General features: G+C 38.6%; 1 protein-coding gene across 1 annotated transcript in view; it reads right to left on the bottom strand.

Moving 5' to 3' along the window:
• lrba (LPS-responsive vesicle trafficking, beach and anchor containing) overlaps positions 1-26,898 on the bottom strand; it is a 336,519-nt gene that overhangs the window by 42,614 nt on the left and 267,007 nt on the right. The window contains exons 45-46 of the mRNA XM_065254703.2: positions 24,077-24,196; positions 20,301-20,453 (exon numbers count right to left, since the gene is read on the bottom strand). Coding sequence (XP_065110775.1) covers positions 20,301-20,453; positions 24,077-24,196 — 273 coding nt within the window. The remainder of the gene's footprint in view (positions 1-20,300; positions 20,454-24,076; positions 24,197-26,898) is intronic.

The following is a 26,898-nucleotide window of genomic DNA, read 5'->3' as shown; positions in this document are numbered from 1 at the left end:
AAAACACAATGATGGTACAGTCCAGAAATAGCAAGAAAAAATTAAAAGAAAGACATTACACAAAACCAAACAATACAATGTGAAAAATTTTGCTGTAATTATGCAGCTGGTTGCCAGTAACTTACTGTAGAAGATAAAGACTGAAAATGTTTCATGTTCATTTAAAGGTGCAGTGTGTACATTTTAGTGGCATCTAGTGGTGAGGTTGCGAATTGCAACCAACGGCTCATTCCATTGCTCACCCCTCTCTTTTGAAATGCATAGAAAAACTACGGTAGCATCCACCGGAAAAACATGTCATTGTCGGAGACAACTTAGTAAAAAAAGTTTGTCCGTTAAGGGCTTATGTAGAAACATGGCAGCACAAAATGGCGAGTTCCACGTAAGGGGACCCTCTGTGTATGTAGATAAAACATCTCATTCTAAGGTAATAAACACATAACAGTTCATTATGCATATGTCTTTATACACCCCTGATAATATAGTTTTGTAAATTATTTTGCATTTCTGTCAAGAGATCCTTCTAAAAATTATACACTGTACCTTTAACCTTTAACAAACTGTTGCCAGTAAAATCTACAGTAAGTTACTGGCAACATAATACCCAGTAATACTGTAATTTCTACAAGAATTTTGACAGTGTAACTAAACAAACTAAACAAAAACAATAGCACTAGTTTTTACTCTTTGAATGGTGTCAAACATTCTTTGTTTTATAAGCAGTTCACAGCATCAGTTACAAACACTTCACTGAGACATGCAGATTTTTTCAGTTAATAGATTTATCTACAACTATTTCATTAAAAAGAACCTGTTCCTCGCAATCTAAGCCTTAGGGGAGATTTTTAGTTTATTATGTGGATGGGTTGACCCCTCATTGTTCCACGACTTGTCTGTTTTTAAACTTAATGCAGGCCTGATGGGCATTTAATGTGGGCCGCCATCTTGTGTCAATCAGCTAGGAGAAACAAAGACAGGGGCGATGTTATTGGACACAAACTCTCCAGAGGACTGCCTTTATGTTAATCAAGGCATTCTGAAATCAGGAACGAGATGGAAACCCTGCTCGAGGAGGCCTGACCTCATCAGGGATGCAGAGAGCGTTTGGTAGGGTCTCTCGAGGCAGGCGTGTCACTCTGAACCCATGCTCTTTCATCAAAAGAGGAGGGTGAGACGTGTACAACATTGGATTCCTTTTTAAAAATGACTACACCACATACGTTAACCTAGAGGGCATGCGTGCATATTTAGTCGGAAATGCAAGTGTATCAGCAGTAAAATGTCATGTTAAGATGACAGAATATGTACATCAAAAATATTGCTGGATGCATTGTGGGTATTTAAAGAAATAGTTCAACCAACAATTCAAACCCATATGATGTTGTTTTGTCTATGAAACACAAAAGTGGACCACGCAAGTCTCTACGCACCTCATTGACCAAAAGCTGTAAAAAAAGTTAAAATAATCTAAAGTGAAAGTTCAGCCCCAGAATGATGCAGGCCAGACATGAGTATAGTCTACTTTTATTGTCATTTTAGCAGCATAACGATTCGTCTGCGCTTTTGTGTTTAATACACCATATGGTTTTGGATTGACATGAGGGTGAACAAATAATCACAAAATTTTCATTTTGGGCAAACTATTCCTTTAATTCATATATATGTACAAAAGAGACCCGAGAGTATGCGAGATGCAGCTCATTAAGACACACTCATATCTGGAGAGCATTATTGATGTGCCAATTAGTAGAGGCAGTATGTCCGATAAAATCCACTGGGACTCATCAGCATTATGGAAATGTGTGTGTGTTTGTGTGTGCAAAAGTGCTGGCTGGTCATGAGGTATCAAGGCAGCTACACCAGAAAAAAATGTGTTAAATATTGTTTAAGCACTAACATTTAAAGTAAAAATGTTACACCAGAACCCACAATTACAAGGCAACAATGACGATTTGAGCAGTGAAGGATAGAAACATGCAGAAAATAGTTATGAAGCAAATGGAAGTAATTTAAATGACACTTGAAGCCACCTGATTCGGGTTTCTGGTTTCATTATACTACTTCATTTTTGGCAAAGCTGACAAATTGTCAGCAACCTATGCAGACTTGCATAATGGCACCGTCCAGAAATAGCTGGCAGACGTTGAGTTCAGTGACATGGAGAGAGTTGTCTGGGTCTGTTCTCTCTCTCTCTAGAGGTACCTCAAATTGGGGGAGTACATGAACATTACGGGAATGTCATTTGAAAAACCTACAACTTCAAATTTCAATTTTATATGCTAACAGACGAGCACACTGAGACAAAAAACAGCACTGAAGATATTATAAAGATCCTTCATTTTTTTCCTTCCATGATTATCCTTAGATTTATAGGTATGGAAAATACGTGCAGTACAAACAGTACTGTAGGACACTAATGATACTTTCAAACATGTCTTTTTACGAGACAAGATCTCTGAGCTCTTTATGGCTTTCATTGACCACTTTCCTGTCTTTAGCAGCCCTTTAAAAGCATTTTAAGGACTTAGAGGTAACCTGTCTGTGGCCATGTTAAAATGCCACATAACAAATCAATCTGTCGGTTTTGCATTTGAATACATGGCTGTCAAGATCTACAGAGTGAAATGGCGAACACATGGGCAAGCGGGAATATTTGATTGGCGGCTGGACCGTGCAGTATTGATTAAAAGGGATTGTGGTGACATTCATCACGTATGTGCTTTATGGGTGATGAGTCTACACTGAGATTGTGACACAATGATGCAGAACACACAACTACATTATACAGATCTGTGAAAACACACATGCCATTTAAAACTCAGCCAATAGGTGTTATGTGCAACAAACTTACAATATTGGGTTACACAGATTGCTACTGTACCCTTGCAGCTGGGGCCGGTGCATAAACATGAAGTCTTAAGGAGTAGTTTGACCAATTAGAAATTAGTTTGGGCTAATCAGTCTTACTATTTGGATTTAAATTAAATCAATATACCGTTTCAATGCTAAATACTTAAAACAGTTACGATCAGTTAAGAAGATAAAAATGCATGACTAAGTTTTAAGTTTATGTAAACCACCACAGGTCTTTTGTAGGTGCTTTGTTAGATATAGAGCTGTTATACTCAAGATTAGGGGTGTGCAAAAAAAAAAAAACGATTCACAGAATTCCAAAAATCGATTCATATATTTTTTTGTAATGCCGTGTTACTATTGTCCTGAAATGAGTTTATCTCAGTATTCCCATAGATGGCGCTGCATCAAATTCACACTGACGCCTGCACACTCTTTTCACAGTGTTTCCTACACATTGACTTTACTTATGGGCGCGCTTCCCAGGTATATTAACAAGTGCCCAAGTATATCTGGCATCAAATTTGGTCTTTTTTTGTTTTTCCGTGATGATGACACTCTTTAATAATGATTTTGTGTGCGACATGATGAGTTCGGTGTGCGTTCACGTGCTCTGTTTCTCAATGAATTGGGATGCGATGCGAACAAACTCGTGTCACATTGTATCCTTCATGTTTCTGAACTTGTGCAGAGTTTTACCATTAGAGGACTTCACGGAGAACCCGTGGCCCTTATGGTTCTGGGTTTGTATTTGAAATGGTCAGTCGGGTCCGAGTCAGTCATAGTTTAATTACTTCGGATCCCAAGTCTGATTAATATTGTGTGTAAAACCCGAGTCGATCAGAGAATGGCCGTAAGCGTGACCGCGCTAAAGCTCGCGTGCAGTTTCAGCGTGCCGGCGGTTTCTATGGCGATAACAACTGGCTCTTGTTTTGAAAGTCACGACCACGCGCTGGATTTTCATTCTCCCATTTTTTTATACTATTATTATTAATAAACCATATCTTTTCTCAAATCTAAAAAGTTTGCACAGAGATGGTAGCAAAAGACAATGCTTACGTTAAGCCTATTGCACTGAACGAGCAAAGCTCAAGCTGACTTAAGATTTACAAAACGCAAAGCTGTAATGTAGCAAGTAGACTTTTGAATCTGAAATAATGAGTGGATTTAGCTTTTTTTAATCGGCAAGAGAGAAATAGAAAGTGAGGCACTTTTCCTGCTTCTGCTCTATCTAATAGAAATTATAACCATTATAACACCAGACACATTTATAATCTATAGACCTGCACTGTCTAATATTAATATACTATATTATTGTATTTAATAGAGTTTGATAAAAGGGGTCATCTAATTGCTTGATATCAGTTTTTATTTTTGTATAAAGACATAAAGTAATATCAAACTACATTTAATTTGTTGTGTTTCTTTTCTTAAAAATTGTATATCTACTACAATCAGTCACATAGGAAAAAGGAAACTACATTTACATACTGTAAATAGTTTTTTAAAAATCGAGAATCGGTTTTGAATCGAAAATCGATTTTGAATCTAATCTTGAGCCTAAAAATTGGAAACGAATCGTGAAATTTCAAGATGCCCTCAAATTATAAGCATAACCAATATCCATCACATGTTTAATAAGCATAAAACAGCAAAAATATAAACTATCTACAGTAGGTTAGCTGTAAACCGTAAAAGTCCATATATGTTGCCCTTGTTTCATATTGCAGATAACACTTTCTCCAACAAGTGGATGTGACGAGCCTTGTTTTCTATTTGTATGAAGTTCAGCATAAAGCCTATTGGTCATTGGTAAATAAACAGCATATAGGTACAGAGAAATGGCTAAACACTACACTTTGTTTTTATCTTTTAGCATAGAGATTATTTGGCTCAGAAGGGTTGGAAATCGTAAGGTCCTATTACAAGGCGCTCTAGGACACTTGATTCATCAAAAGAGTAGGAGGATTAGCCAAATGCAGGATTCTGAAGTGAATTATGTTTGGAGGTTAGGATCTGTCTGGGTTTATTTTAAAATAAAGATTAGCTCACTGTACATTATCTTTTACTTTGACTTCTGATGTCAGCACAAATAAATACATCTCTGCTAACTGCAAACTCTGACATCAATAAAAAATACAAGATACGAATGTGCGCAAGCAACTTTAAAAACTTCAGGCAGTCAAAGATCAGCCTGTAATTAGAGGTAGCAGAACAGCCCCCCATCCCAGAATGCATCTGGCTGTTAGAACTATTTGGATAGCTGTTCAAGAGTGGCAGGGCCTCTCAAATGACTATGATTCACTCCGGTTCGAATGTGAGACGAACATGTGTGGGTGAGTGTGTATGTCCACACCACAGAAAGAATGATTAGAATAGATGGCTGTGCTAATTAACTTCTACTCTGAGCTCCTTAAGTCTATAGAGAGTGACTGATCAGGTAATGATGTATTCCTATACTGAGTGTAGTAGAGTTTGTGGGTGTGTGGTAGAGTAATATGTGTGTGCTTCTGATTATCTGAACTATCTGTATTTAATAGAAGCAGATGAGCAAATAATAATTTTGTAATAATTTGGCTAGCACTTGCTTCCGTTTATTCAGATTAGTAATAGATGGACAGAAAGCGCCTGGGGGATTAGACGTATAGTGAGCCAGGTTAAAAATTGTGTTGGGATATAATACAGGGATCTCAAGATGTGTTTGAAAGTTGGACTCGACTATATTTAACTTATGGCATCTTAGTGAAAGATGTGATTCAATCACTAAAAATGTCCATCTGCGTTTATGTTCAAAGAAGGGTTTTTACTGTTTAACAGCTAAAGCACAGCAAGCATTTTAATTACTGTAAAGACATTGGGTCTCATTCACGAAACACAAGCAGAACGAATTTTTGTGTAAATCGTTCGTAAAGTCGCTCTGGCGCAAATTTTCAGATTCATGAAAATGTTCGCATTTTCAAAATGTTAGGTGGTATGAAAGAAATTTACACCTGTGGCCGGTTGCATAAACATAGCCATGACATTAAGACTGCGTCTTAAGAATGATTCTAACTAACTAGCAATTAGTTAGGGCTAATCAGGCTTATTATTTGGATTTAAATTAGACCAATCTACCTTTCTATGTAACATACTTAAAACAATTATTATCAGTCTTAAAGAAAAAAATTCATGACTAACTTTTAAGACTAGTCTTAAAGTTTTATGCAACCAGCCACTGCTCCCCACCACGTGGAAATGGTATCTAAAAAATTAAACCATTCTGTATTCTTTTAGACAACCTAATTAGACATTTTGATAAACTATTTACAGGGTTTATGATCTATACTAGGGCCAGTCACTGGGGGGAGATGGAGACGTTTTGGCTTCACTTTTCAGGGCTTGTGCGGCATGCTTGTTTGCATGTAAAGGTACAGACACAAAAATTGTACCTTTTGCTCATGCTTTTAAGATACATTGTTACAGTTCCCTTTCGAGGGACTCGCGCTGCGTCACTGCAGTGACACTTTGGGGGCCCCTCCAGGGGTAAGTGCATCTGAATGTGTATATCAAATTCAACCAATGATGAGACTTAACGAAAAAGACAGGGTGACGCAGGAGCCAGGAAGTATATCGCTATCTGAAATATTGCCGAAGACGCGTTACACGGATGCAGGAAGTATGACAAGGGAGACGCAGTGTCTCGTTCCCTTCTCAGGGAACAACAATTACTGTATATACGTACCTATGCAAAAAGCATTTTGGTAAAAATCCACATTCGCATACAAAAGATATAAACATTTAAAGCGAACAGTTTAGCATGTGTGCTTAAAAGGCTAGAAATGTTATTATATTATCCTACACTACACAGGGAATAATATTTTTTTTTTGCATAAAATAGATTCAAGCACTTTCATTGACCTGTATCTATGTATGTATATTTTCAGAAACTTTCCAGGCCCTTGAATCCCCCCCCCAGATTCACAAACTTTCAAGGATTTCAAGGACCCGTGGGAACCCTGTATGTATGACAATTGCATGTCACAAGTTATTTTGTGCTGCTGTCTTTATTAATTTTTTTACTTTAACTTTGGGAAAAACACAGAGCTTGTTCAATCACAGTAAGGGGGGGGGGCAAACACCACATTGACTCATCATACTTGTACAACTCAACAATGGAGAAGTTAATATTACTTGGTACTAAACTTTTTAAATTCAGTGATATTGTTCAAAATAAGATACTAGTTACATATTGTGGATATTCCGAATCACAGTCTCAGGAATAATGCGCAGTGCTTCCAAAGCACTCTCAAGCGCCACCATCCTAGTTGTTTTCAGAAGAGCACCAGGTATTACTTCAGCTGCTAAAAACACTTCGGTGGACACAGTTTAAATTATTAATTTATTGATAGGCATGTAGTCTCTTCTGTATGTATGCAATATAATGTAGCCAAACCAAAGAATGGAGTCCAGAGGATTACAGTATTCCTAGATACATAATTTGCGTAGCTGTAGTGCATAGATTATGCTAATTGTGAATGAGCGTGTATGAGCGCCCTGTTCACGAATGATTGGAATTGGAATTCATTTACATACACACATTTCACTATCAAATCTTACGTTTACAAAGTATGTGTGAATCTGGAGAAGAGTTTTCGGAAAGGTTTGTTTATGCAAAAATTACTCAAATATTTACTCGTATATTTACAAATGTTTTATGAATGAGAACCATTATTAGTAAAACCAGTTGTGACCCATACTAAAAGTTTAGTTATTGTTGTTGGCTTCTGAAACCAAATATCCATTGACTCTTTTCCCGAAATTGACGAATTACCTGGTCAATTAAGAGAAAACGCTTCCCTGACAATGACAAGTTTTTCCAGCAATCCGCATTTCCGCTATTATCCACCAAGTGGCGCTCTTACCCAACTTATAAAACCCGGAAGTATCCCCCTTATGACAAACAGTTCAAACTCTGTGTATGTATCATCGCTCTGAATCTGATCTCTATCAAAAGTCCTTCACAAAAACACAATTATGGCAACTTTTTGCTCAAAATTTTGTATTTTTATCATAAAAAATGCTGGCCATGGTAGGCATCTTTTTTTTAAACTTTGGCGGGGATAGAGTTAAAAATTATAAAGTACATAGCTCTACAGCGTACACTGTAATAAATGCTTGTTGTGTCAACTTTTTTAAGTTAACTTAAAATAGTATGTTGAATTGACTTAAAAAACCAAAACCAAGTTGTTTAAACTTCATGATGCTTTTTTTACAGTGTACTGACCTTGCCCATTTCCAGTGGAATGCATTATAACCTTAGTAAAGCTCAGTCCAATATCATTCATGAGTATATCATTATCTGTCTATTACGGCTGGGGTACATTTGAGGTGACCCTGAGAATCCCCAGAAGTTTAGCAGGAGAGTCATTTGAAGAGCAGTAAATTAAGATCCTCTGCTGTTGGTGTGAATGTTGATATCTGGGGTCACTGATTTCCATGATGGATGTCCTAAACTTGTCGTCCTTGTCAGAGGTTGGTTTGAAATGCATACGGGGTGAGAGAGCGATTGTGTGTGTGAGAGAGAGAGGCCAATGAGTTGCACCCATGCTGAAAATTAATTTCTCCATTTATTCACAGCGCATGCTTGAGTGAACGTCAGTGAAGGGGAGATCCAAGGCTAAGATTCACTTCTTTCATATCAAATCGGCATATGCGCACACGTGCATCAACAGGCTGGACTTTCACATAGGATGGGATTGAAACTTTCTTGCGTCTCAAAAAGCAAGTATGTGTATCTATTGCTGTGGACTACTGTATTTCTCAGGCTCCCTTTAACTGCCTACAGTATATCGTGACATCAGAGTTTGGAGGTGGAGAAGTCATCACAGAGCAGCCCAGGATACAACAGCTGATTACCAAACTTTCGGCATTGATTTTTAAAGGTTCTGCATAGAAGCAGCAGTAATTTCAATGAATATGTTAAAGCAGCAGTTAAAGTCATAAGTCGTTTCCAAACAGGTTTCCTAAACATCATCCACCTCTGCCACAATAGTCTTGCCCCAAACTCACACTATTGGTTAAGACAACATTGCAATGCCATTTCATCAGGCAAACAGCAATATTGAAAGTGCCACAAAGCATTTATGCTTTCTCTGTTTACACTTTCTGGGATATCAGCCTACAAATACATATTTAAGTGAAAGGACATAGCAACACTGACTCAACCAATGGCGTGAGTATGGGGCAGGACTAACCACACGTCAGCTTTAACCACTAAGCCACACCGCTCACTATAGCCCAGATGTCCGAGCTAATATATCAGACTCCAAAACTCCATAGCATTTGGTAAGGGATTTCCAGTCAGCATGGTGGTAGAAGTACAGTCCATGCCAGTGGTTCTCAACCTGCAGCCGACTGACCGCGTGCGGCCAGACACGAATGGAAGTGCAGCCTGCGCCGTGCTGTGTACTTTCCAAATGAAACATTTCATTTTTCCTCCAATTAAACAAACAAACTTGCCAAGCTAAATTAACCTGTACTGGTCATGAATAACCATTTAAGATTATTGGATTAACTTCCTTTCCACTACTGAATGACGTGCGTGTCACACGAGAGTCGTTGCAATAGTCTGTAAGATGGAAAAATAAATAATAAAATAGACTTTAATCAACTTCAATTTGCTGGATATGTTATTAGACAGCCATTTACTTCATACCAGTGGAAAACATGGAGGATGAATTTGGGGACCAATTAATGAATGTGCAAGCAAGCTGGAAAAGATCTATACAGTGAACTGCACTTACTCAGTCACAGTAATCCCTAGGTATAATTTGAGATTAAGCGTATGCAAACACACCTTCTTTGCAATGTTATAATCATGCTTTAAAGCGCACCTATTATGTCCATTTTTACAAGATGTAATATAATGGCGCTTTTCCATTGCATAGTACCCCACGGTTTAGTTTAGTTAGCTTTTTTATCGAGTTTAGTATCATTTCGCAGTGGGAGGGATTATAGGCGTGTCATTATATTTGCGCTGCCTACTGCTGTGACATCATACAAGTGAGAGCATCGTTGTACTTTCCCATACATTTATTTATTTCTCAGTCCGCCACAAAATTAAAATTGACCACCACAAACAGATATTTGCACATCGCGTTTATCACTACCTCTGTCTCACATGACAGTTTCTATTCAAACACCAGTAGCGTCAGTCGACGGCGCTCCGCTGAGCCTTATTTAAGTTGCATTTAAGCATATAATAATGATGACGTGCTCATTGCAAATGTTCCGCCACAAACTGCAAGTTTGGAAAAAACTGTTATGGTGTCACTGATTCTCAACCTGTGGATGTTTGGGAACTTATAGCAGAGCACAGATGACAACATGTTTGCTCGAGACAGCGCAAGCTAGCACTGAGGTAAAGCTAATCTTTCACAATATATCGATGACGTGACGATCTCTCAGACCAATCAGTGATCTACAGTGTTTTCATGTCACGTTTTGTATCAGCTCGGGTCGCTTGGAACCCCAACCGAGGTGGTACGAAAAAAAGGTACTACGTACTGCACCCAGTGGAAAAGCTCCCAAAAGTAAACTGACCCGACCCAAAACCGTGGAGTACTATGCAATGGAAAAGCACCATACGTTTCAGGTGTGCCTACAATTTGTCTGTGAAGTTTCAGCACAAAATACCTCACAGCAAAAACAGGAGCAAAAACGCGCTGTTTTCGTGTCTGTACCTTTACATGCAAAAATCTTGCCGCACAAGCTCTGAAAAGTAAAGCCAAAATGTCTCGATCCCCCATGTTATTCAATGGGACTTGAGACAAACTAAACAATTTAATTACTCTTCAAATATCTTTTTTTCTAAAGCTGGTTTCTGTCATTTACTGTAGTTGTTATCACGCAGATGTAAATTCAAATGTTTGTTTTTAAAATAAGTTTGTTTTTAGTTAGTTATTTAATGCTATTAAACAGTGGTGTGACGTCATGATTGACAGCTGTGATATGCGCATTCTGCTAGATTGAGGGCGTGGCCTTGATTTTGCGGCTTTACTTCCTGCTCTCTACTGCGCAGGATTGGTCCCAAAATTGCTACTGCGCAGACTCAAGACCCAAGATGTCAGCACCATATCAGGACACTTCCGGCTTCACTTTTCACCAATGAAAGAGAGCGAATGGGCGTCGTCCATATTTTTTACAGTCCTAATCCTCATCTTTACCAAAAGAAGCCGTAAACCCTTTCAGTTAAATTTTTTTTATCACTATTGAGATATAGGGGACACATTTAACTATTGTAATGCTGGACTGTCAATCAGTGGCCGTGGGTGGGGCTTTATCAGTGTCTCTTATCACATTGATGGCATGTCTATTGAGACTGCTTTGGTTTAATGAGTACCCGAAAAGAAGGAGTGGGTGGATTTTTTTTTACATTGTATGGTGGTTGTTTTTACACACTCCAAACACACATTTATCTCCAAAACCGTTAAAAGCACAATATATATGATGATTTTTAGCATAAATCTTCCATCATTCCATAGTTCTTCACAGCATCATCAAGCTACGCCTTTGTTACTGTTAAGCTTAAACTTTCCAAATTACAAATTGTGCCTTTAATGCGAGTAAAGCATTGCAAAGAAAGTCCACAGATTCCACCTATGCCTTGTTGTTGCTAATAATTCAAAATCACACTCAACATGGTTGGTCGTGTCAATGACATCATATGTAAACTGACTTCAGATTCTCCCAGTGAGACTTGTTTTTGGCCCGTAATGCAGCCCAGTTAAGGTCTCCCACTGAGGTACAGTAGTCACATTAGCAGCGATGAAAGCCACTGTGTGATCTGAGAGGCTTCAGAACCAAGCTGTAGCTGTAGATGTTTGAACAGAAAGAATGCATGAGGAGATGAGAGGAGAATGCAAACATTGATGACCTCTGACACCGCAGACGTCTGTGGTCTTCTCACGGAGACAAGCAGCCTGCAGACAGGCTGTGGGAAACTGAGAAGATGTACGCTATAAGACACGATGCAGACTCATCCTCGCAGTTTAGATAATGTCAGCAACTACAGTAACAAGCACTGGGCTCTTCTTAAATATGATCATGTGATCTCACCAATAGACCATTACATTCCCACACATAGCAAGAACACATAATGGACTCGATCTGAATCCCAGCACACTTAAGTAAGTGCAAAAAGCTGTCAGCGTATAAATCTGACAAATCTCAGCTCTCTGTGATCTTGGGGTTGAGCGTGTTTTTTCTCAACTTAAACTGACATTTGTCTCTCAACAAAGCACAAGCTCGATTTAATGACGATTCTGTTATCAGTTACAGCTGTAGAAGACCTCAATGTAGTCCAAAACCCAGAGACTTGACTGTTCATTCCAGAAATGCCACAGCACAGTACTGCACTCACTGCCGTCCAGAGAGTTACCTAATAGAAATACTTCTCTTTATTGCTACACTGGTCTTGTGTTTCTTCTGGCTTGAAAGCCTGGACTGTCTGTCTTTATTAAGCAAGACTGAATTGCAGGATAAAGATGGATGAGCATTTTAAAGCTGAAGTATGTCATTTTTTGATGTTAAAAACATTCTCTTGTTAAAGCTCTATATACAAGATAGCTATAAATAAGCAATGGTTGATAGAGTTGATTGAGAGTCCACTATGGCACTCTGTTTGAGCATCCTGACTAGCCAGACACAACAACATTGGCTTAACCAATAGTGTGGAATTGTGATGGGGCTATATGCTTTTCTGATACATGAAGCATTCAGAAAGCTAAGTTATGTTTTAGTGATCAATATTATTTTATATTATTAATTGCAAAACATTTTGGCAACACTAAATCGTAAACAAGACCTATTTTGATATTAAATAAGGTCTGAAACTGTATAGAAATGTTGCATGCAAGTACAAATTCTCTAATTCTTTCTAGCAATCTCCCAGTAGACCATGTCAGTGTATCTCTCTCTCTCTCTCTCTCTCTCTCTCTCTCTCTCTCTCTCTCTCTCTCTCTCTCTCTCTCTCAAGTCATATGGGCATTACTATCAAAAAGCTGTGTGTGCTCTCTATGGATGCTTGCCATCTGCATTAGCCTCTGTGCATTCTTATGTATAAAATGCTTTGAGTCTGGTTTTGCTGGTTTGTGTGTGTTTAGAGAGCTCTGACCAGCTGTTGTTTGAGTGTAGTAAAAGGGACATACAAAAACATTGGCTCATGTTCAGAAACTTGTACTTAGAAAGATCTTTCAGCAGTTTACACACTTTTACTCAAACAAGCGCAAAGACCAAATATGGTCTGAGGTTTTGCATATGTGAAACTAAATATCGAAAAAGAGTCACAAAACTATCAACATCAGTGCTGTCAACTGACTATAGTTAGATATGATTATTCATTAATCAGATTTTTTTTAATTAGTCACAATGTTTTTCGAGAAATGCATTACATTTTAACCACTGGGGGGGTCAGATGACATTGGCTTATAGCACCCTCTTCTATGCGTTACATTATTACTACGCTCGCTAGTACGGTTTAATCTTACAGTAGACGCTTTATTTTGCTGCTTATGTTGTCCATCGATTTTTCTATGTTTTCTCCTGCATCTATTAATGTAAACTGCTTTGAAACAATTAAACAACTGCGAAAGGCGCCATATAAATCAAATTGAATTACATGATTGTTGTAGATAAAAGGAGCGTTCCTGTAGCTCAACTGGTTAAAGCACTGCATTAACACGGAAAAGGTCAAACACACTGATAAAGTGTATTTCTTAAATACACATGAGGCCTATTTTGCACCCAGCGCAATTGACTTTGTCAGTGACGCATGTATCATTCGTATTTTGCACCGGGCGGTTCAGCGCAAAAAAAGAGGCGTGTTGCGGCGCAAACCATCCCTGATGCTATTTTGCAGTTTCAAAAAACAATTGCGCCACTGACCAGAAAAAAAAAAGTTTAAAGTCAGTGGCGCGTTGCGCGTTGTTCATTATGCTATTTTAAGGGCGCATGCTTGACCATAATGTATAGCGTGCACAACGCGCATACACTTTGCATCTAATCTACACAGATGCAACAGTTATTTTTGCAAATCATAAATTGTTACACTAAAAAATATTAACACATGAGATAAGGGGAATCATAGTGGTGAGCATTGTGGTGATAGTTTTTATTTATTGTGTGGCTGCGTTAAAAAATTATCATGCAAATAACGATTAAAATATTTTCATAAGTTTGTTGTGTGGCTGTATTACGTTTATTTTATGTAAATAATAATTAAAATGTTTTCATAAGAAACCTTAATGTATATGAACTTGATTTGTAAGAGTACTTTGGGGTTGGACCTTGCTTGCGTTTCTTGGGTCCGATTTCAAAGCCCCCAAACCCTTTCAGCGGTGAGGGTGGACGCAGCGATGTCCTCTGCTGGCGTCAGGTGCTGTGTAGAGGCAGATCCACCTCCCGTTACACGGCGTGCCCGATTTATGCTGGCAAGCTTGGGATTCCCCCGTCTCCTGACATCATTGTAGCGCTTGGCGCAACGATGGGGATGCCAGCTGATGAGACTGTGGCTATTTCCGCTCACGCCTGTTTAACCGACGCTGATTTGGGCGGGTTTCTCCTATCCCCATACAAAACAACTTCTCTGTCTTTGACTGCTCTTACAAGAACGTGGGTCTCCTCGGCTGTAAACCGCTCCTGGCGTACGCCTGGTAAATCCGTCATAATAAAAGCAACCCGCCATGGAACTTGTGCCCTTGCATTTAAAGGGAATGTTGGATAGCGTTCTGATTGGTTTATTTGACGTTACGCCCAAACCACACCTATGAATAATGAACCTACTTCAGACCAACCCCTTATTGATTTGCGCCCGGCGCAAGAGTTATTTCTCACGCCGGTAAAATAGCAACAGCGCCCAAGATCCGCCCACAAACTCACTTGCGCGTTGCGCTCCGCACTTGCGTTTCAGATCGTTAAAATAGGGCCCTATGAGTTGCTTTAGAAAAAAAGGCATCTACCAAATGCATAAATGCAAATGTAATGCAAATTAAAGTACTGGATAGGCAATAAAAATTACTGTATAGAAGTCAATTAGTTGTTTTATTTCCAAATGATTGAACATAATTATTAACACGTGGGACTATGCTGGCTTTGAATTTAATCCCTGATTTATGCAAATCCAAACCAACGAGTAAGATATTTTAAAAATTACATTTTATCAGTAATATCCCAGTCAAGCAGGAATAAATGTATAATTTTTTAAGCAATATTTTTCAGTCATTCACACTAAATATATAACATAATGACGGCTCTAGACCTTTCTGACTTTGTTGCCACTTACACCATCAATATCAACACGTGATAAGCAAGTGTTTTCAATAACGTCAATAAGCATCAGTTAAAAAAACTCTGTCTCTAGACTGATCCAAATTCATCTACTTTATAATTCCTGGGACATTCTTTTAAAGGTATATGGGAAACATAATAGTCACCTGCTACTATTGCAATAATATCTGGGTAAATATTTGATGAAGCATCAGTTATGTATTGTGGAATGTTCTTTAGCATGACAGTGGCCAGATCTGAGCTGTTATCTGGTGGGTGGGATCAAGTGCTTAACCTCTCTGTCGACCCCATGGTAAAAACAACAATCGCTGCTGATCTGAGTGTCTTGTCACATCACTGAGAGGAGTGATGAGGAGAGAGAGTCTGTCTAAAATCCAAACCTGTGTATTTACAATGCTTATGAATCCTGGTTTGTGAACATGGAAATGAATCAAACAGCAGTGTTTAGCAGAACAGCAGACCAGAAGAGTTTAACACAGTGGTTCTCAAACTTTTCGCCGTGTGCCTCCCCCCTTGTTTATGGTGATCCCCACTTGTGCCCTTCGTGCCCCCCCCCAAAGAAAATGTATGACATAAAACATAAAATTAACCAAAAATATACAATGCAGTGTGATTGGTTAGTAGTCTTCTTTTTCTGAGGTTTAATCAGAATTCATAATAAATTAATGTATTTTATAAAATATCATAAACTGCACCATCTCAGGGCCCCCAGTTTGAAAACCATTGGTTTAACATGTGTGACCCTGCTTGTAAAATCCCAGCTGAAGTCTGACAATGTAATTATGAGATTAGGAGCATCAAAGTTTGATTTTATTCATTGATTTCACACTGATTTCAATGTTTGACATGGCCTTACTTAATATTCAAAATATTAAGGTTATATTTTCACAGAATGTTCTTTACATTATGTAGGATGATTTATGTAGTAAACAGTAAATCACAAAAAAAAACGACTTTTGGATTTTCATGCAGACTGCTTGGAAAGAGGTGAATTATGTAATTTTTGGCATAATATTTCCTCTGTTCGCAGTTTATTGTATAAGCACACTATTATTACAGTAAAAGTAAGCTATAAGCAGGTTGACTTCCCGGAAGACTAAACAATTCGGTTTTTTAGCAGTCCAGCATATCAACATGGCTTTAGATTAAGGCCGGGCTAGCAGTTCAAAACTGTTCAACATGGACTGACTAGTTTTTCCAAACAATAGCAGATGGTTGGCGGGAATGGGAAACCTGCTTGGAAACACACCGCACCTAATATATTGTTGTTGCTGTTCTGTGTATTTACTGGATGGGAAAAATTAGTCGCGAGGTTAGTTTTGGGAGAAGCATAATGGAACAGTTTTCACAGAATAACCAAAAAAGCATGTTATTTATGCTTGATTCGTTCTGAATATTTTTGCGTAACCTTTGATTTAAGATTCTGCTATTTTGATGCCTCTTTAACAGTCTGCATCGGTGCTTGTTTTGGCGAGTGGAGTTATTTCTGCAAGCATGCATTTAGTGCAGATTGCAGTTTAATTAGCTGTTAATCATCTATAGAACATAAATGACCATGTGTGCGTGCATCATGCTGTTTTCTGGCCATTAGTGACAGATGAGCTAAAGACTGTAGCAGGCCATTAGCTCTCTGCTGCTGTATCTGTCTCTGACTGAGTGTGTGCCCTCATTACAAATGTAGCCCTTTGTAGGAGAGTAGAACAGCTGACATCCCCTAATGCCAGCTATAAGTCATCAGTAGTGCTCATGCAACCCCCCCACCCCCCGAACCCACTTCAACACACACACAAACACAAAGGAGAGGAGCTCCTGGTAATGAGAGGTTTCTGGGATAAGTGTAAAATAACTGGTGACAGAAAGAGGGCATGTTTGTGAAATCAGAGCATTTTTCTTTTTATTAAAAGATAAAGAAGCTTGCTGGAATGGAGAAATGAAACTGTGGCGGTTGATACAGTACTGTAATCTAACTTCGCTTCTTTAAGCATCTTAACAGACATTCATTTTCCACCAAGAGGGGATCCAAAGTTGGGGCTTGATGTGGAAGCGTGCCTTTGTACAACAGGAATGTCGCTTCCAGGACAAAAAAAATTATCTTTGAATTGGCACCTAAAGCATGGAGGACCAGCTAATGGCAGAGGCCAGAGGGTCAGATAATTTAACCACAAAGCAAATATTTTGAGACAACATTGCATTGAAGACTGACAGCAAACGTGTTTGTACAAATCTCGATAATTTCTTCAGTGACCCTGTATGTAAAATCCAAGCTAAAGTTTCATCTAATTATAAGATTAGGGACAACAAAGTAGTCAAAGCCATGGCTTCCTAAACAATAATTTTAATCTTTGACATGGTCTTACTAAGTCAATATTAAAAAAATCAAGATTATACTTTCACAGAATGTTATTTAAATTATGTGGGATGATTTTAGGTAGAACACCTATCCAAATATCAAGTTAAAAGCAAATAACCCATAAAGAAAACAATAACAAGACCGTTTTGATATGACTTGAAAAACAGTCGATACTGGATTACATATATGCGAATGCAAGGGAAAACTTCCCTAGTTAGTTCTGGAACTACAAAGTGGCTATTATGACACTGAATTCAATTACTCTGGACAGACAGTTTTGTTAATGAAGAACTGCAATGCTCAACATTACGTTGATTTTAAAGCAGGTAATGTAGTAACAAGTTTTTGTCTTTCAGTGGAAATGTAGACTTGTGCACAAGCTAATGTAAGATGAGTCATATGGAAACAGGCTATGAGAAGACTCGCTGCATTTACAGACATCACAGTTAAACACAACCGCAAAGCACATGGCACATTATGACTCACAATTTTCTCATACTCTCTCACTACCTCTCTTACACACAAACACAGTAAATATAAGTGTTTGTTTAGCAAAGAAAAAGCACATTAAGTTGAAGTATTCATACAAGCATAAGAGCTAAACATGCGATCTTCCAGTTGGTTAGCTGACCTTCTCAGCATATTTTAACTAAATTCAACACCGCAACATTAATAAAATGATAAACATATCATTCTTTACATTATCATCATCACATATAACGTATAGCTATATATATCCCAATATATTACTATACAGCCTATTATGATTATGATAATACTATGCAAATAATTTGTGAAAAAGTAGCTTTCAATAAATATTTTTATTTATTTTTATTATAAATAAATATATTAAGTGTGTTAATAAACCCCTCAGGGCTACACGTCCATATGCGAAGAGGTTTCCAGGTTAACAAACCATTGCAAAGAAATTGTCTCTTTGTTTCTGCAGTTAAAAAGAGAAAGCTGGCAATTCTGGCTATACTTTCGCTATTTTAATTATTTATTTTATTTTTATTTTGTTTATGGATCACTAGGAGGTTATCTAATTTAACTACAGTGCTGTGTAAAAGTCTTAGGCCACCATGCGAGAATTTGATTTGTTGTTTTTGCAATGTTATAATGATCATATATTGTTTCTCAGTCTCTTTAATAGAATACATCCAGAAAATACAGGAAATGTGTATATAGTATTAATAACTGTATAAAAATGTAAACTGATGTGTCAACAATTTAGGGTAAACTCCCCTTCCCCACTTGAGCAATAGCAGGAAACTGCAGGATCTTTTAAGCCTAAATAAAATGAAATCCTAATTTCTAATTTTAAAGAAATTAGTCATTTTACTTCATTCTGCCCTTAAAACGCTCAAGATGTGTTTAGTGCCTAGAGAGGTCACACTAAACACAGACAATGCCTAAAGAAGACATCTAGTCCTGAAAATGTTTAAATACATACATTAATACATATTTCCTGTATTTTCTGTTTGTATCTTAATAAAATAGATTGAAAAATAAATATGGATGGACATTAAAACTTCTAAAACAACAATTCTGGTGGTGGTGGCCTAAGACTTTTGCACGGTACTGTATTTTGTGGCTTGTGTTTTATTCCCCTGCACTTCAGGCATTTTGTACATATTTGTTCTGCACCTTGTTACTTCTGACCTTATTTTATTTATTATTTATTATAAAGGTAAATTCTGACCTAGTTTAAGCCTTTTGTTGTTACGATGTTGCAATGTGCAATTTAGCCAAATGCGCTAGGTGCTCTGTGTGCCATATTTAAGATCATATTTAGGAGTTCATCAAACTAAACTTCAAAAAAAAGATTTTTTCGACTGGTATAAGTTTTAAAATGTATTTAAAACAGGGTGGTTATCTTGTCAAAAGCTGAGCTATAAAACAGGTAAGACGTTTCTTTCAATTTTCGGTAATTAGAGTTATTTTAAAAGCTTCTATTTTGGGGAACTACTTTACTATATATATATATATATAAATCTTAGTCAAGAAGGTTATATGATTATTATAACTTCCTTTTCTGAAAGTTTGATCAATTGTGCATGATGACAACAAACGTGCAAACAAATGCATATAAGGTTGTCAGACCAATACATTTGCCATATATACAATATTTGCATAATTTCATGCAAATTCAGATGCTCTTTTGAAAATATTTTGGGTCAACCTCTGGCACAGCTTCAAAGCTGAAACGTATTAAATGTCACTAAACCACCAGATGGCTTAAATAATAAGTAAAGAAACAGAAACACAGTAACAATTTCATGTTGTTCTGCTTAAACAGTCTAAACAGAAACACTGTCATGCAATTTAATAGCATTCAGATTGTGTACAATATGGCACTGACCTAAATTAAAAAGCGCTGTCAAATTTACAGTTACTGTACAACGGTTATTACAGCAATTCTATAATAAGTGCACACAAACCCCACAAAAAGCAATCAGCAGTTTAGCTAAAAGTGATCAAATTAAACAGCGTGTCTACACATAAACAGAGTGAATGTGTGTGAGCATTCATGTGTATGCGAAAACAGTGACATTGAATAAGGGGGGTTGTGTGTTTGGATGTGACACAGAATAAGATGATTAATGGGAGAGTCAGACTGATATCAAAGTTGTAATTATCAGCATAAAACAGGTCACAAACAATCAAGAGCAGAACTGCTGGCCATGGACACTTGCCATCACCACTTTAACAGCAATTTAATAATGAAGATAGAGACAGATGGGGTGGAGATTGAAAGAGTCAGTGAACGTACCAGTCGGTTGATGCGTACAAAATCCTCAGGACTCTTGGCCCAGGGCGGAAGCTCCACATCTGACACCACCGTCCCATCATCCATCACTCCCAGGTTGTAATTATTGGAGTTGACAAACATCTCTGGGAGGTAATAGAACTCAGGGATCAACTCCTATGAGAGATGGAAAGATTTCATATAAGTGACTATAATGAGATATAATGGTTACTTGATTCTTGTCAATCTCAGCATTATTTTTGGTCAAAACAATAATCACTAAATTGCCTTTTTGTGTATAAATTATACAGTTTGCAGTTTCACGTAATTCTACATATACAAAGATATAGGACTGAACAGGTGGCTGGGTTTTAACGTCACAAACAGCTGACAGGTAAAGGCTAATGGGCTTGTTATAGTTGTGTGTAGGTCCTACAGTGTAGCCGCAACGGCGTAGGTTCCGCGTCTGTTTTCATTTATACTTTTGCGTCGTCATTCGCGTCGACGTGCAAACACACGCGCAGAACGCTGGTAGGCAGTAAACACGTGTGTAACCACAGTAGCAGCACGAACGTCAAAGAAGAAGAAGCTTAGGAAGTTAACCCACAAACGAAGAAGAAACAGCAACTTGTTGTGTATAATTAGAGAAGATAAGCAATGATGGAAGTAAATAAACAACGACTTTTAATGCAGTTTGAGTTAAAACACTCCTCAACTTGGCTCATCTTTGTTTTCACCGTCACAAACGGAAATACCTATGACACAGTTTTATTTAACTAACGGGAGGGGTTCTGGTGGGCCAATCACAGCGATTGCGATCCACGTAGATCTGACGCGCTGTTAAAATTTTTGCAAGGTGCACATCAGGCTACGCAGAGGCTACGCAGAGGCTACGGATAGCCTACGCTGTAGCTACGGCGTAGAACTTACGCACCACAATAAATCGGGCTTAATGAAAAAGAGGACTTGTATTGCAGAAACATTTGACCCTTGGGGAAACCAGATTGCAGTCTGTAACTTACTGTGGGTTCACATCCAGCCGTGTTTGAGGCGTCAAATTCGCGTCTAGTTTGCTGCTTAAACATTTTGAGTATACTCACTTCATTCGCGCATGAAAGCCGCACGTAAAATTCTATTTATCGAGACATTCATGTAGAAATTTGCGTCATAGGAGGGGCTTTGCGACTCTGCCCGCTTTCTGTAATCACGTCACTACTTGAGCAAGCTCCTAATTGGTTAATGTGGCGCGTTTTTTCCGCCAAAGTTCAAATTGTTCAACTCGCATGTTTCCCGCGGCAACGGCGGAATTCGCGTCTACCGTGCTAAATGCATCATAAGCGCCACGAGACCTCCAGACGCGTGTCAACGCGTCTTCACGTTGAAGTAACATTGAAATCACTCGCGCTTTACCCTTCTACCCCGGCTGGTCTGAACGCAGCATTACACGGTTGATATCAAGAACCAACCATGATTTTATGACTCAGTTTTTTTCTGTATTTATGACTTAATAACATGTGAGCTACTCTTCTCTTTGATGGGCCAAAATCTGAATATACATGGCTAGTGTTTCTGTAGAAGCATCCAGCCTGATCTCGAGAATTCATACATATTTTACGAGTTGGCTTAATGTTGCTAAAAGTGTATCGTGAAAAAAACGTACTATTATCATAAAAACAATAATGAAAACCTAACCCCAACGCCACAGGGTCAAAGGCAAATCATACAAAAATGTACGAATGTGGTCGTACAAATGAATACCAATTAACCACCATGTAAAATTTGTACAAATTGCCATGAGTTTGCGTTGGAAGCATAATGTAGAAACAACTGAATTGGGTTCAATCATACAGAAAAAAGAAATCATGCACATGAGTATCATCTACTGTTGGGATCACAACTTTACATGCACCTTTAAAAATGTGCAAAATGTTACTATTGTACACTTGATTTTTATTTGACACTATACTTTGTGATGCACTTAGACAATATTGAAATTGTTAACTTATGACTATTTCTATTACACTCTTCACACACGCAAATATATTTGCAGACAAACACTCCTCCATTTAGAGTGGCCAATTAGGTGAGAAAACAAATTATGGAAGTTCAAAACAAGCCCCCTGGCTGTGTTCTTTGTGGTCCTCTCCTTAAAACAGAAGTCTTTAAAACAAAAAGGTCAGGATTTTACAATGGCACCAGGCGCCCTAAAGTTCATTTATGGAGCCTGGTGTAAATTTGGTGTCTTCACTGGCGGCACCCAGAGCCACTTATCCAGTGATGTTAGTGGGGGAGAGAAACCAGGATCGGGGTTCGTGAGGAGCTATTATGTGCAATGGCCCTTGAGCAGAACTGGTCAGAGGGCAAAACCTGTGATCCAAAATCCTGTCCTGCTGCGGGTCAATAGAGAGGGGTGCCCCTCGGCCCCCTCCAATTCCCCTGAGGGGAAACTTTCTGTGTCCACGGTGCTTTCAGGCCTGTGCAGCAGGTCAGGGGATGGGGGTTAAAGGTTAGGCCACAGTTTGCCTGGCTAGAGACAGACAGGATCAGGTTGGCTTTAGGCCATTATTGCTCTCTTTAGCCTGGACACAAAAACTGCTAAAGGCTTTTCACCTCTTGGTAGAAAGAGGGGGTGTTTCTAAATGTGGTTGCACTGCTGTGCTTTTTTACTTGTATAATAAGAAACAGCATGGCAAATTAATACTTTATTACATCAAGGGCACTTTTTAAATTCTCATTTATGGCCATCAGAACTTTCTTGTGAGGCGGTGCAAAGTAAAACATATTTGAAATGTTTCACAGCTTCAAAGTCAAATAATCTGAAGGTGACTTAGAGGTTTGCTGGTTTTTAGTCAAGTCTTCCATTCGGTTTCAATCTGTGCCAATCCTATTACGTTGATCCATAGTGACAACCCTAACCAGAAACCAAACTGGGCTCTCAGTGTGCTTCTGGTATCAAGTGTGACTGTGTAAAGTGAGCCATGTATTTTATTATCAAAATGAGGGCAATCAACTCCTAAAAACTCCAACGCTCACTGAGTCTCGTAACAAAATGGCTGTCTGTTGTAATGAATATTTCAAAAAACCTGGACATTTGTTTTGCACTTTGAGGGCCTCTTAAGGGGGTACAGTTTGCATTTGGGATTTCGGTCTGACTTTGGTTTGGGTCGAACGACAAAAGGTTCAGCTGAGGGTTAAAGTGTTATGAAGGGTTTCGCAAGGGAGAGTGTAAGAGAGGAAAAGGGGGAAAGTTCGAAATCAAGATTAGTTTAAAGCTTTGATCAAGGACCCTTGACGCTTTCATGGTAGCATGACAAGGATTGGTTGTGACCGTACATGTGCTAGGGCCAGTTTTTATGGAGAGGTGATGGGGGCACCCGGGCAGAGAGCTGCAATGTCTCCATGACGACTGCCCTCACACCAAGCTCCAGTTACCTAAAGGAAGTCAATTCACTAGAGAAACGTCTAATCATGTAATAGTCTCCACATTTGTGAAAAACCAAATAGCAGTGGAAGACAAAAAAAACATGCGAGCTAGGACTGACTGATGACTAATCTAAAGGAAATTTGCACAAAGAAAACCTTTCTATATATGTGTACATATAAGAGTGTGTAATAATTAAAATACCTAAAAATGTAGACCAGCTAGATAGATCCGGATGGTGCCAGTATGTGCATGGATGATTCTACTTACCCTTTTAAAAGTGTGTGAATGGTAATTTGACTCACAAATGTACATTTATGTGTGTGTGTGTGTGTGTGTGTGTGTGTGTGTGTGTGTGTGTTAACACATGCAAACGTACCTTTACGTCAGATGTGTCCCTCTGGCAGTTTCTCCAGGCTCTAGAGACAGATGAGAAGGTGCGATCCGCATGATCAAATTTTCCACCTTGGAAATTCAGGAAGAAGGTAGTGAAAGGCTCCTGCGGACATAGGAGAGCAGAAACCGGTGACTTTCCATACAGTTACAGTACACTAAAGCATGCATTAAAACGTCAGGTTAGGAACTCAGACTGCCGGGCAAATTCCAATGCGCAAAGCTCATGAGCCCCATCCGCATATTTAATAACTAACAGTTGACTTTGATCAATCTTAGGCCTATAATTTAGATTTTTCTTGCTATTTAGTATCGATGCCTGCTGTTACAAACAAAGGTCTTTACAATATGATCCTAATTTGTGTGCACTAAATTACATCCTCCTTTCCAAAAGAAAAACCTGAATGCTAAATAAACCTGTTATTAACCCCATTCAGACAGTAAAGCCTTTACAAGTGCATTATTTGTTCTTCTAATCATGCTTAATCTTGTTTGTGGAGAATCAATAGATGGTTCTTTTGAAACAATACCTCCCTGATGAGAAGGACGCAATTAGAGTGAATAGCACCCCGGTAAGCCACACCATGAAAGAAAAATACCCTAATTAGGCAGAGGCTTGACTGAATTTAACGCCTTCCTATTCTCCGTCAAGAGCCTCAATATCACCAGGTTGTTGATTTGTGTTGCGGTACGTGAATTAGGGTGTTTGGCGAAGTGGATTTGGGATAAGCCTGATAATAATGGAAAAGGATCAATACAATGGGCCAACAGGGAACAGCAATGAAAGTGAGATACTGTAACAATTACAGGATTGGCCAAGAATCGGTTAGTGACCTCTTTCTTTGTCTGTGAGCATCTTTGTAATAGAATTTAGCAACAGGGTCAACAGTGAACATTAGATTAAACATTTCAGCATTTTAGATATATTATTTCAGGAAATCAATCTTATCTTTTTAATTTAGAGCTTTAGTGCTGCAAGGGATCACGGGACTTCATAACTGTAAACCTAATATAGAACTGTAATAATACAGCAAAACGATGCAGAATTAACACGAGCATCTTCAAAATATAATTATGAAGCAGAAAGTATTTTTGTGCCCTCCTCCAGAGCGTTTCATCTTTGTTCTCTGCAGATATTGAAACACAGACGCTGAGGGGAGGATGAGTGATGCGTTGTGTGTTTGTTAGTAGGCCTACATTTCAATATTACAATAAATCAACTTGACTAGGCAGACACACATGCCCAATTATAAACAACAATTAGTTGCAATGGGTTTCATAACAGATCACATGATGAATGTGGAGCATTTCGCAGTAGCAATGAAGAGCACAAAGCTGCTGTCTGCTTTTAAAGTGTTTTAAAGGTGCCATAGAATACAAAACTGTAAATCGTGAGTTTCAAACGCGTTTGTTTCGTCATTGTTATGTAAACCTTGTGCATGCAAAAGACTGCTGGAATACAGACCAATCTTAACATAACACAGACTGTGATGTAACAGTCGAGATGTACGCCCCAAAATGTTTACTAATGTGAGCTACTGGCATGAGCCTCAGAGCAGAGCACAGCAGAGCTCAACATTATTATTCATGACCCTTCAAAATAGGGCAAACAGAGACAACCCCAAATCCTAGGGTTGTAAATGGACATTTCTGGATAATTTTTGCACTTAAAGCATCCATAACACACACTGTTTCTGCATTCCTGATGTTAATCTGGAGTACCTATAGAGTAGTATTACATCCTTTATATCTCCGAAGAGTCTTCAGTTTAATCAGTTTATAAAATAAAGATTAGCATTACAGATTCTTGCCGATAATGTACGAAAAAATGAAAAAGGAGAAGTTACTACCGCGGGAGGAGCGAGTACGAGTCATTCAACACTATACAACACTATCACTACATGTTCGTGTCATTTATATACCATGCACGTGCCTGTTTCCAACATAACATAGAAGTCTTACTTACCGCACGCAACTCATGACCCGGTTGGGACTTTTCAATGAAATCCAGTGCATCAAGCACACACGCAAAACTCCGCTGCTACACCGAATAATAAACTATTTCCATTGTTTCATAAGGCTGGCTTTCTTTTTCTTACATCCAAAAACACACTTCTTTATTCGTGGCATTGTTGAGTTTTGAAATGACACAAAGCTGTCGCGTGATGTGATGTTTGTAAGTTCTAGCATCTCCCGCTGATTGATTGGGTTTTCCGGGGGAAGTGCCCATAAAAAGAAGTGATACATATATGGCGCTTTTCCATTGCATAGTACCCCACTGGTTGGTTTAGTTTGGGTCGGGTCAGCTTACTTTTGGTAGCTTTTCCATTGGGTGCAGTACATAGTACCCGATACTATTTTTCGTACCACCTCGGTTGGGGTTCCAAGCGACCCGAGCTGATACCAAACGTGACTCGAAAACACAGTAGATCACTGATTGGTCTGAGAGAATCTTACTACTCGTCATCGCTATAATGTAAAGATTAGCTTTACCTTTAGTGCTAGCTTGCGCTCGAGCAAACATGTTGTCATCTGTGCTCTGCTATAAGTTCCCAAACTCCCTTTTAGCGATGAAAAACATCCACAGGTTGAGAATCAGGGGCAACATACCAGTTTTTTTCCAAACTTGCAGTTTGTGGCTGAACATTCGCGACGAGCACATCAGCATTATATATGCTTAAACGCAACTTTAATGAGGCTCAGCGGAGTGCGTCGAGTGACTCCACGGGTGTTTGAACAGAAACTGTCATGTGAGACAGAGGTAACGTTAGTGATAAACGCGATCAGTAAACATCTATTTGTGGTGGC

This window comes from Paramisgurnus dabryanus, chromosome 4 (assembly GCF_030506205.2).
Source record: "Paramisgurnus dabryanus chromosome 4, PD_genome_1.1, whole genome shotgun sequence".
Lineage (NCBI taxonomy): Eukaryota > Metazoa > Chordata > Actinopteri > Cypriniformes > Cobitidae > Paramisgurnus > Paramisgurnus dabryanus.
This window is presented reverse-complemented; position numbering and strand designations above follow the sequence as displayed.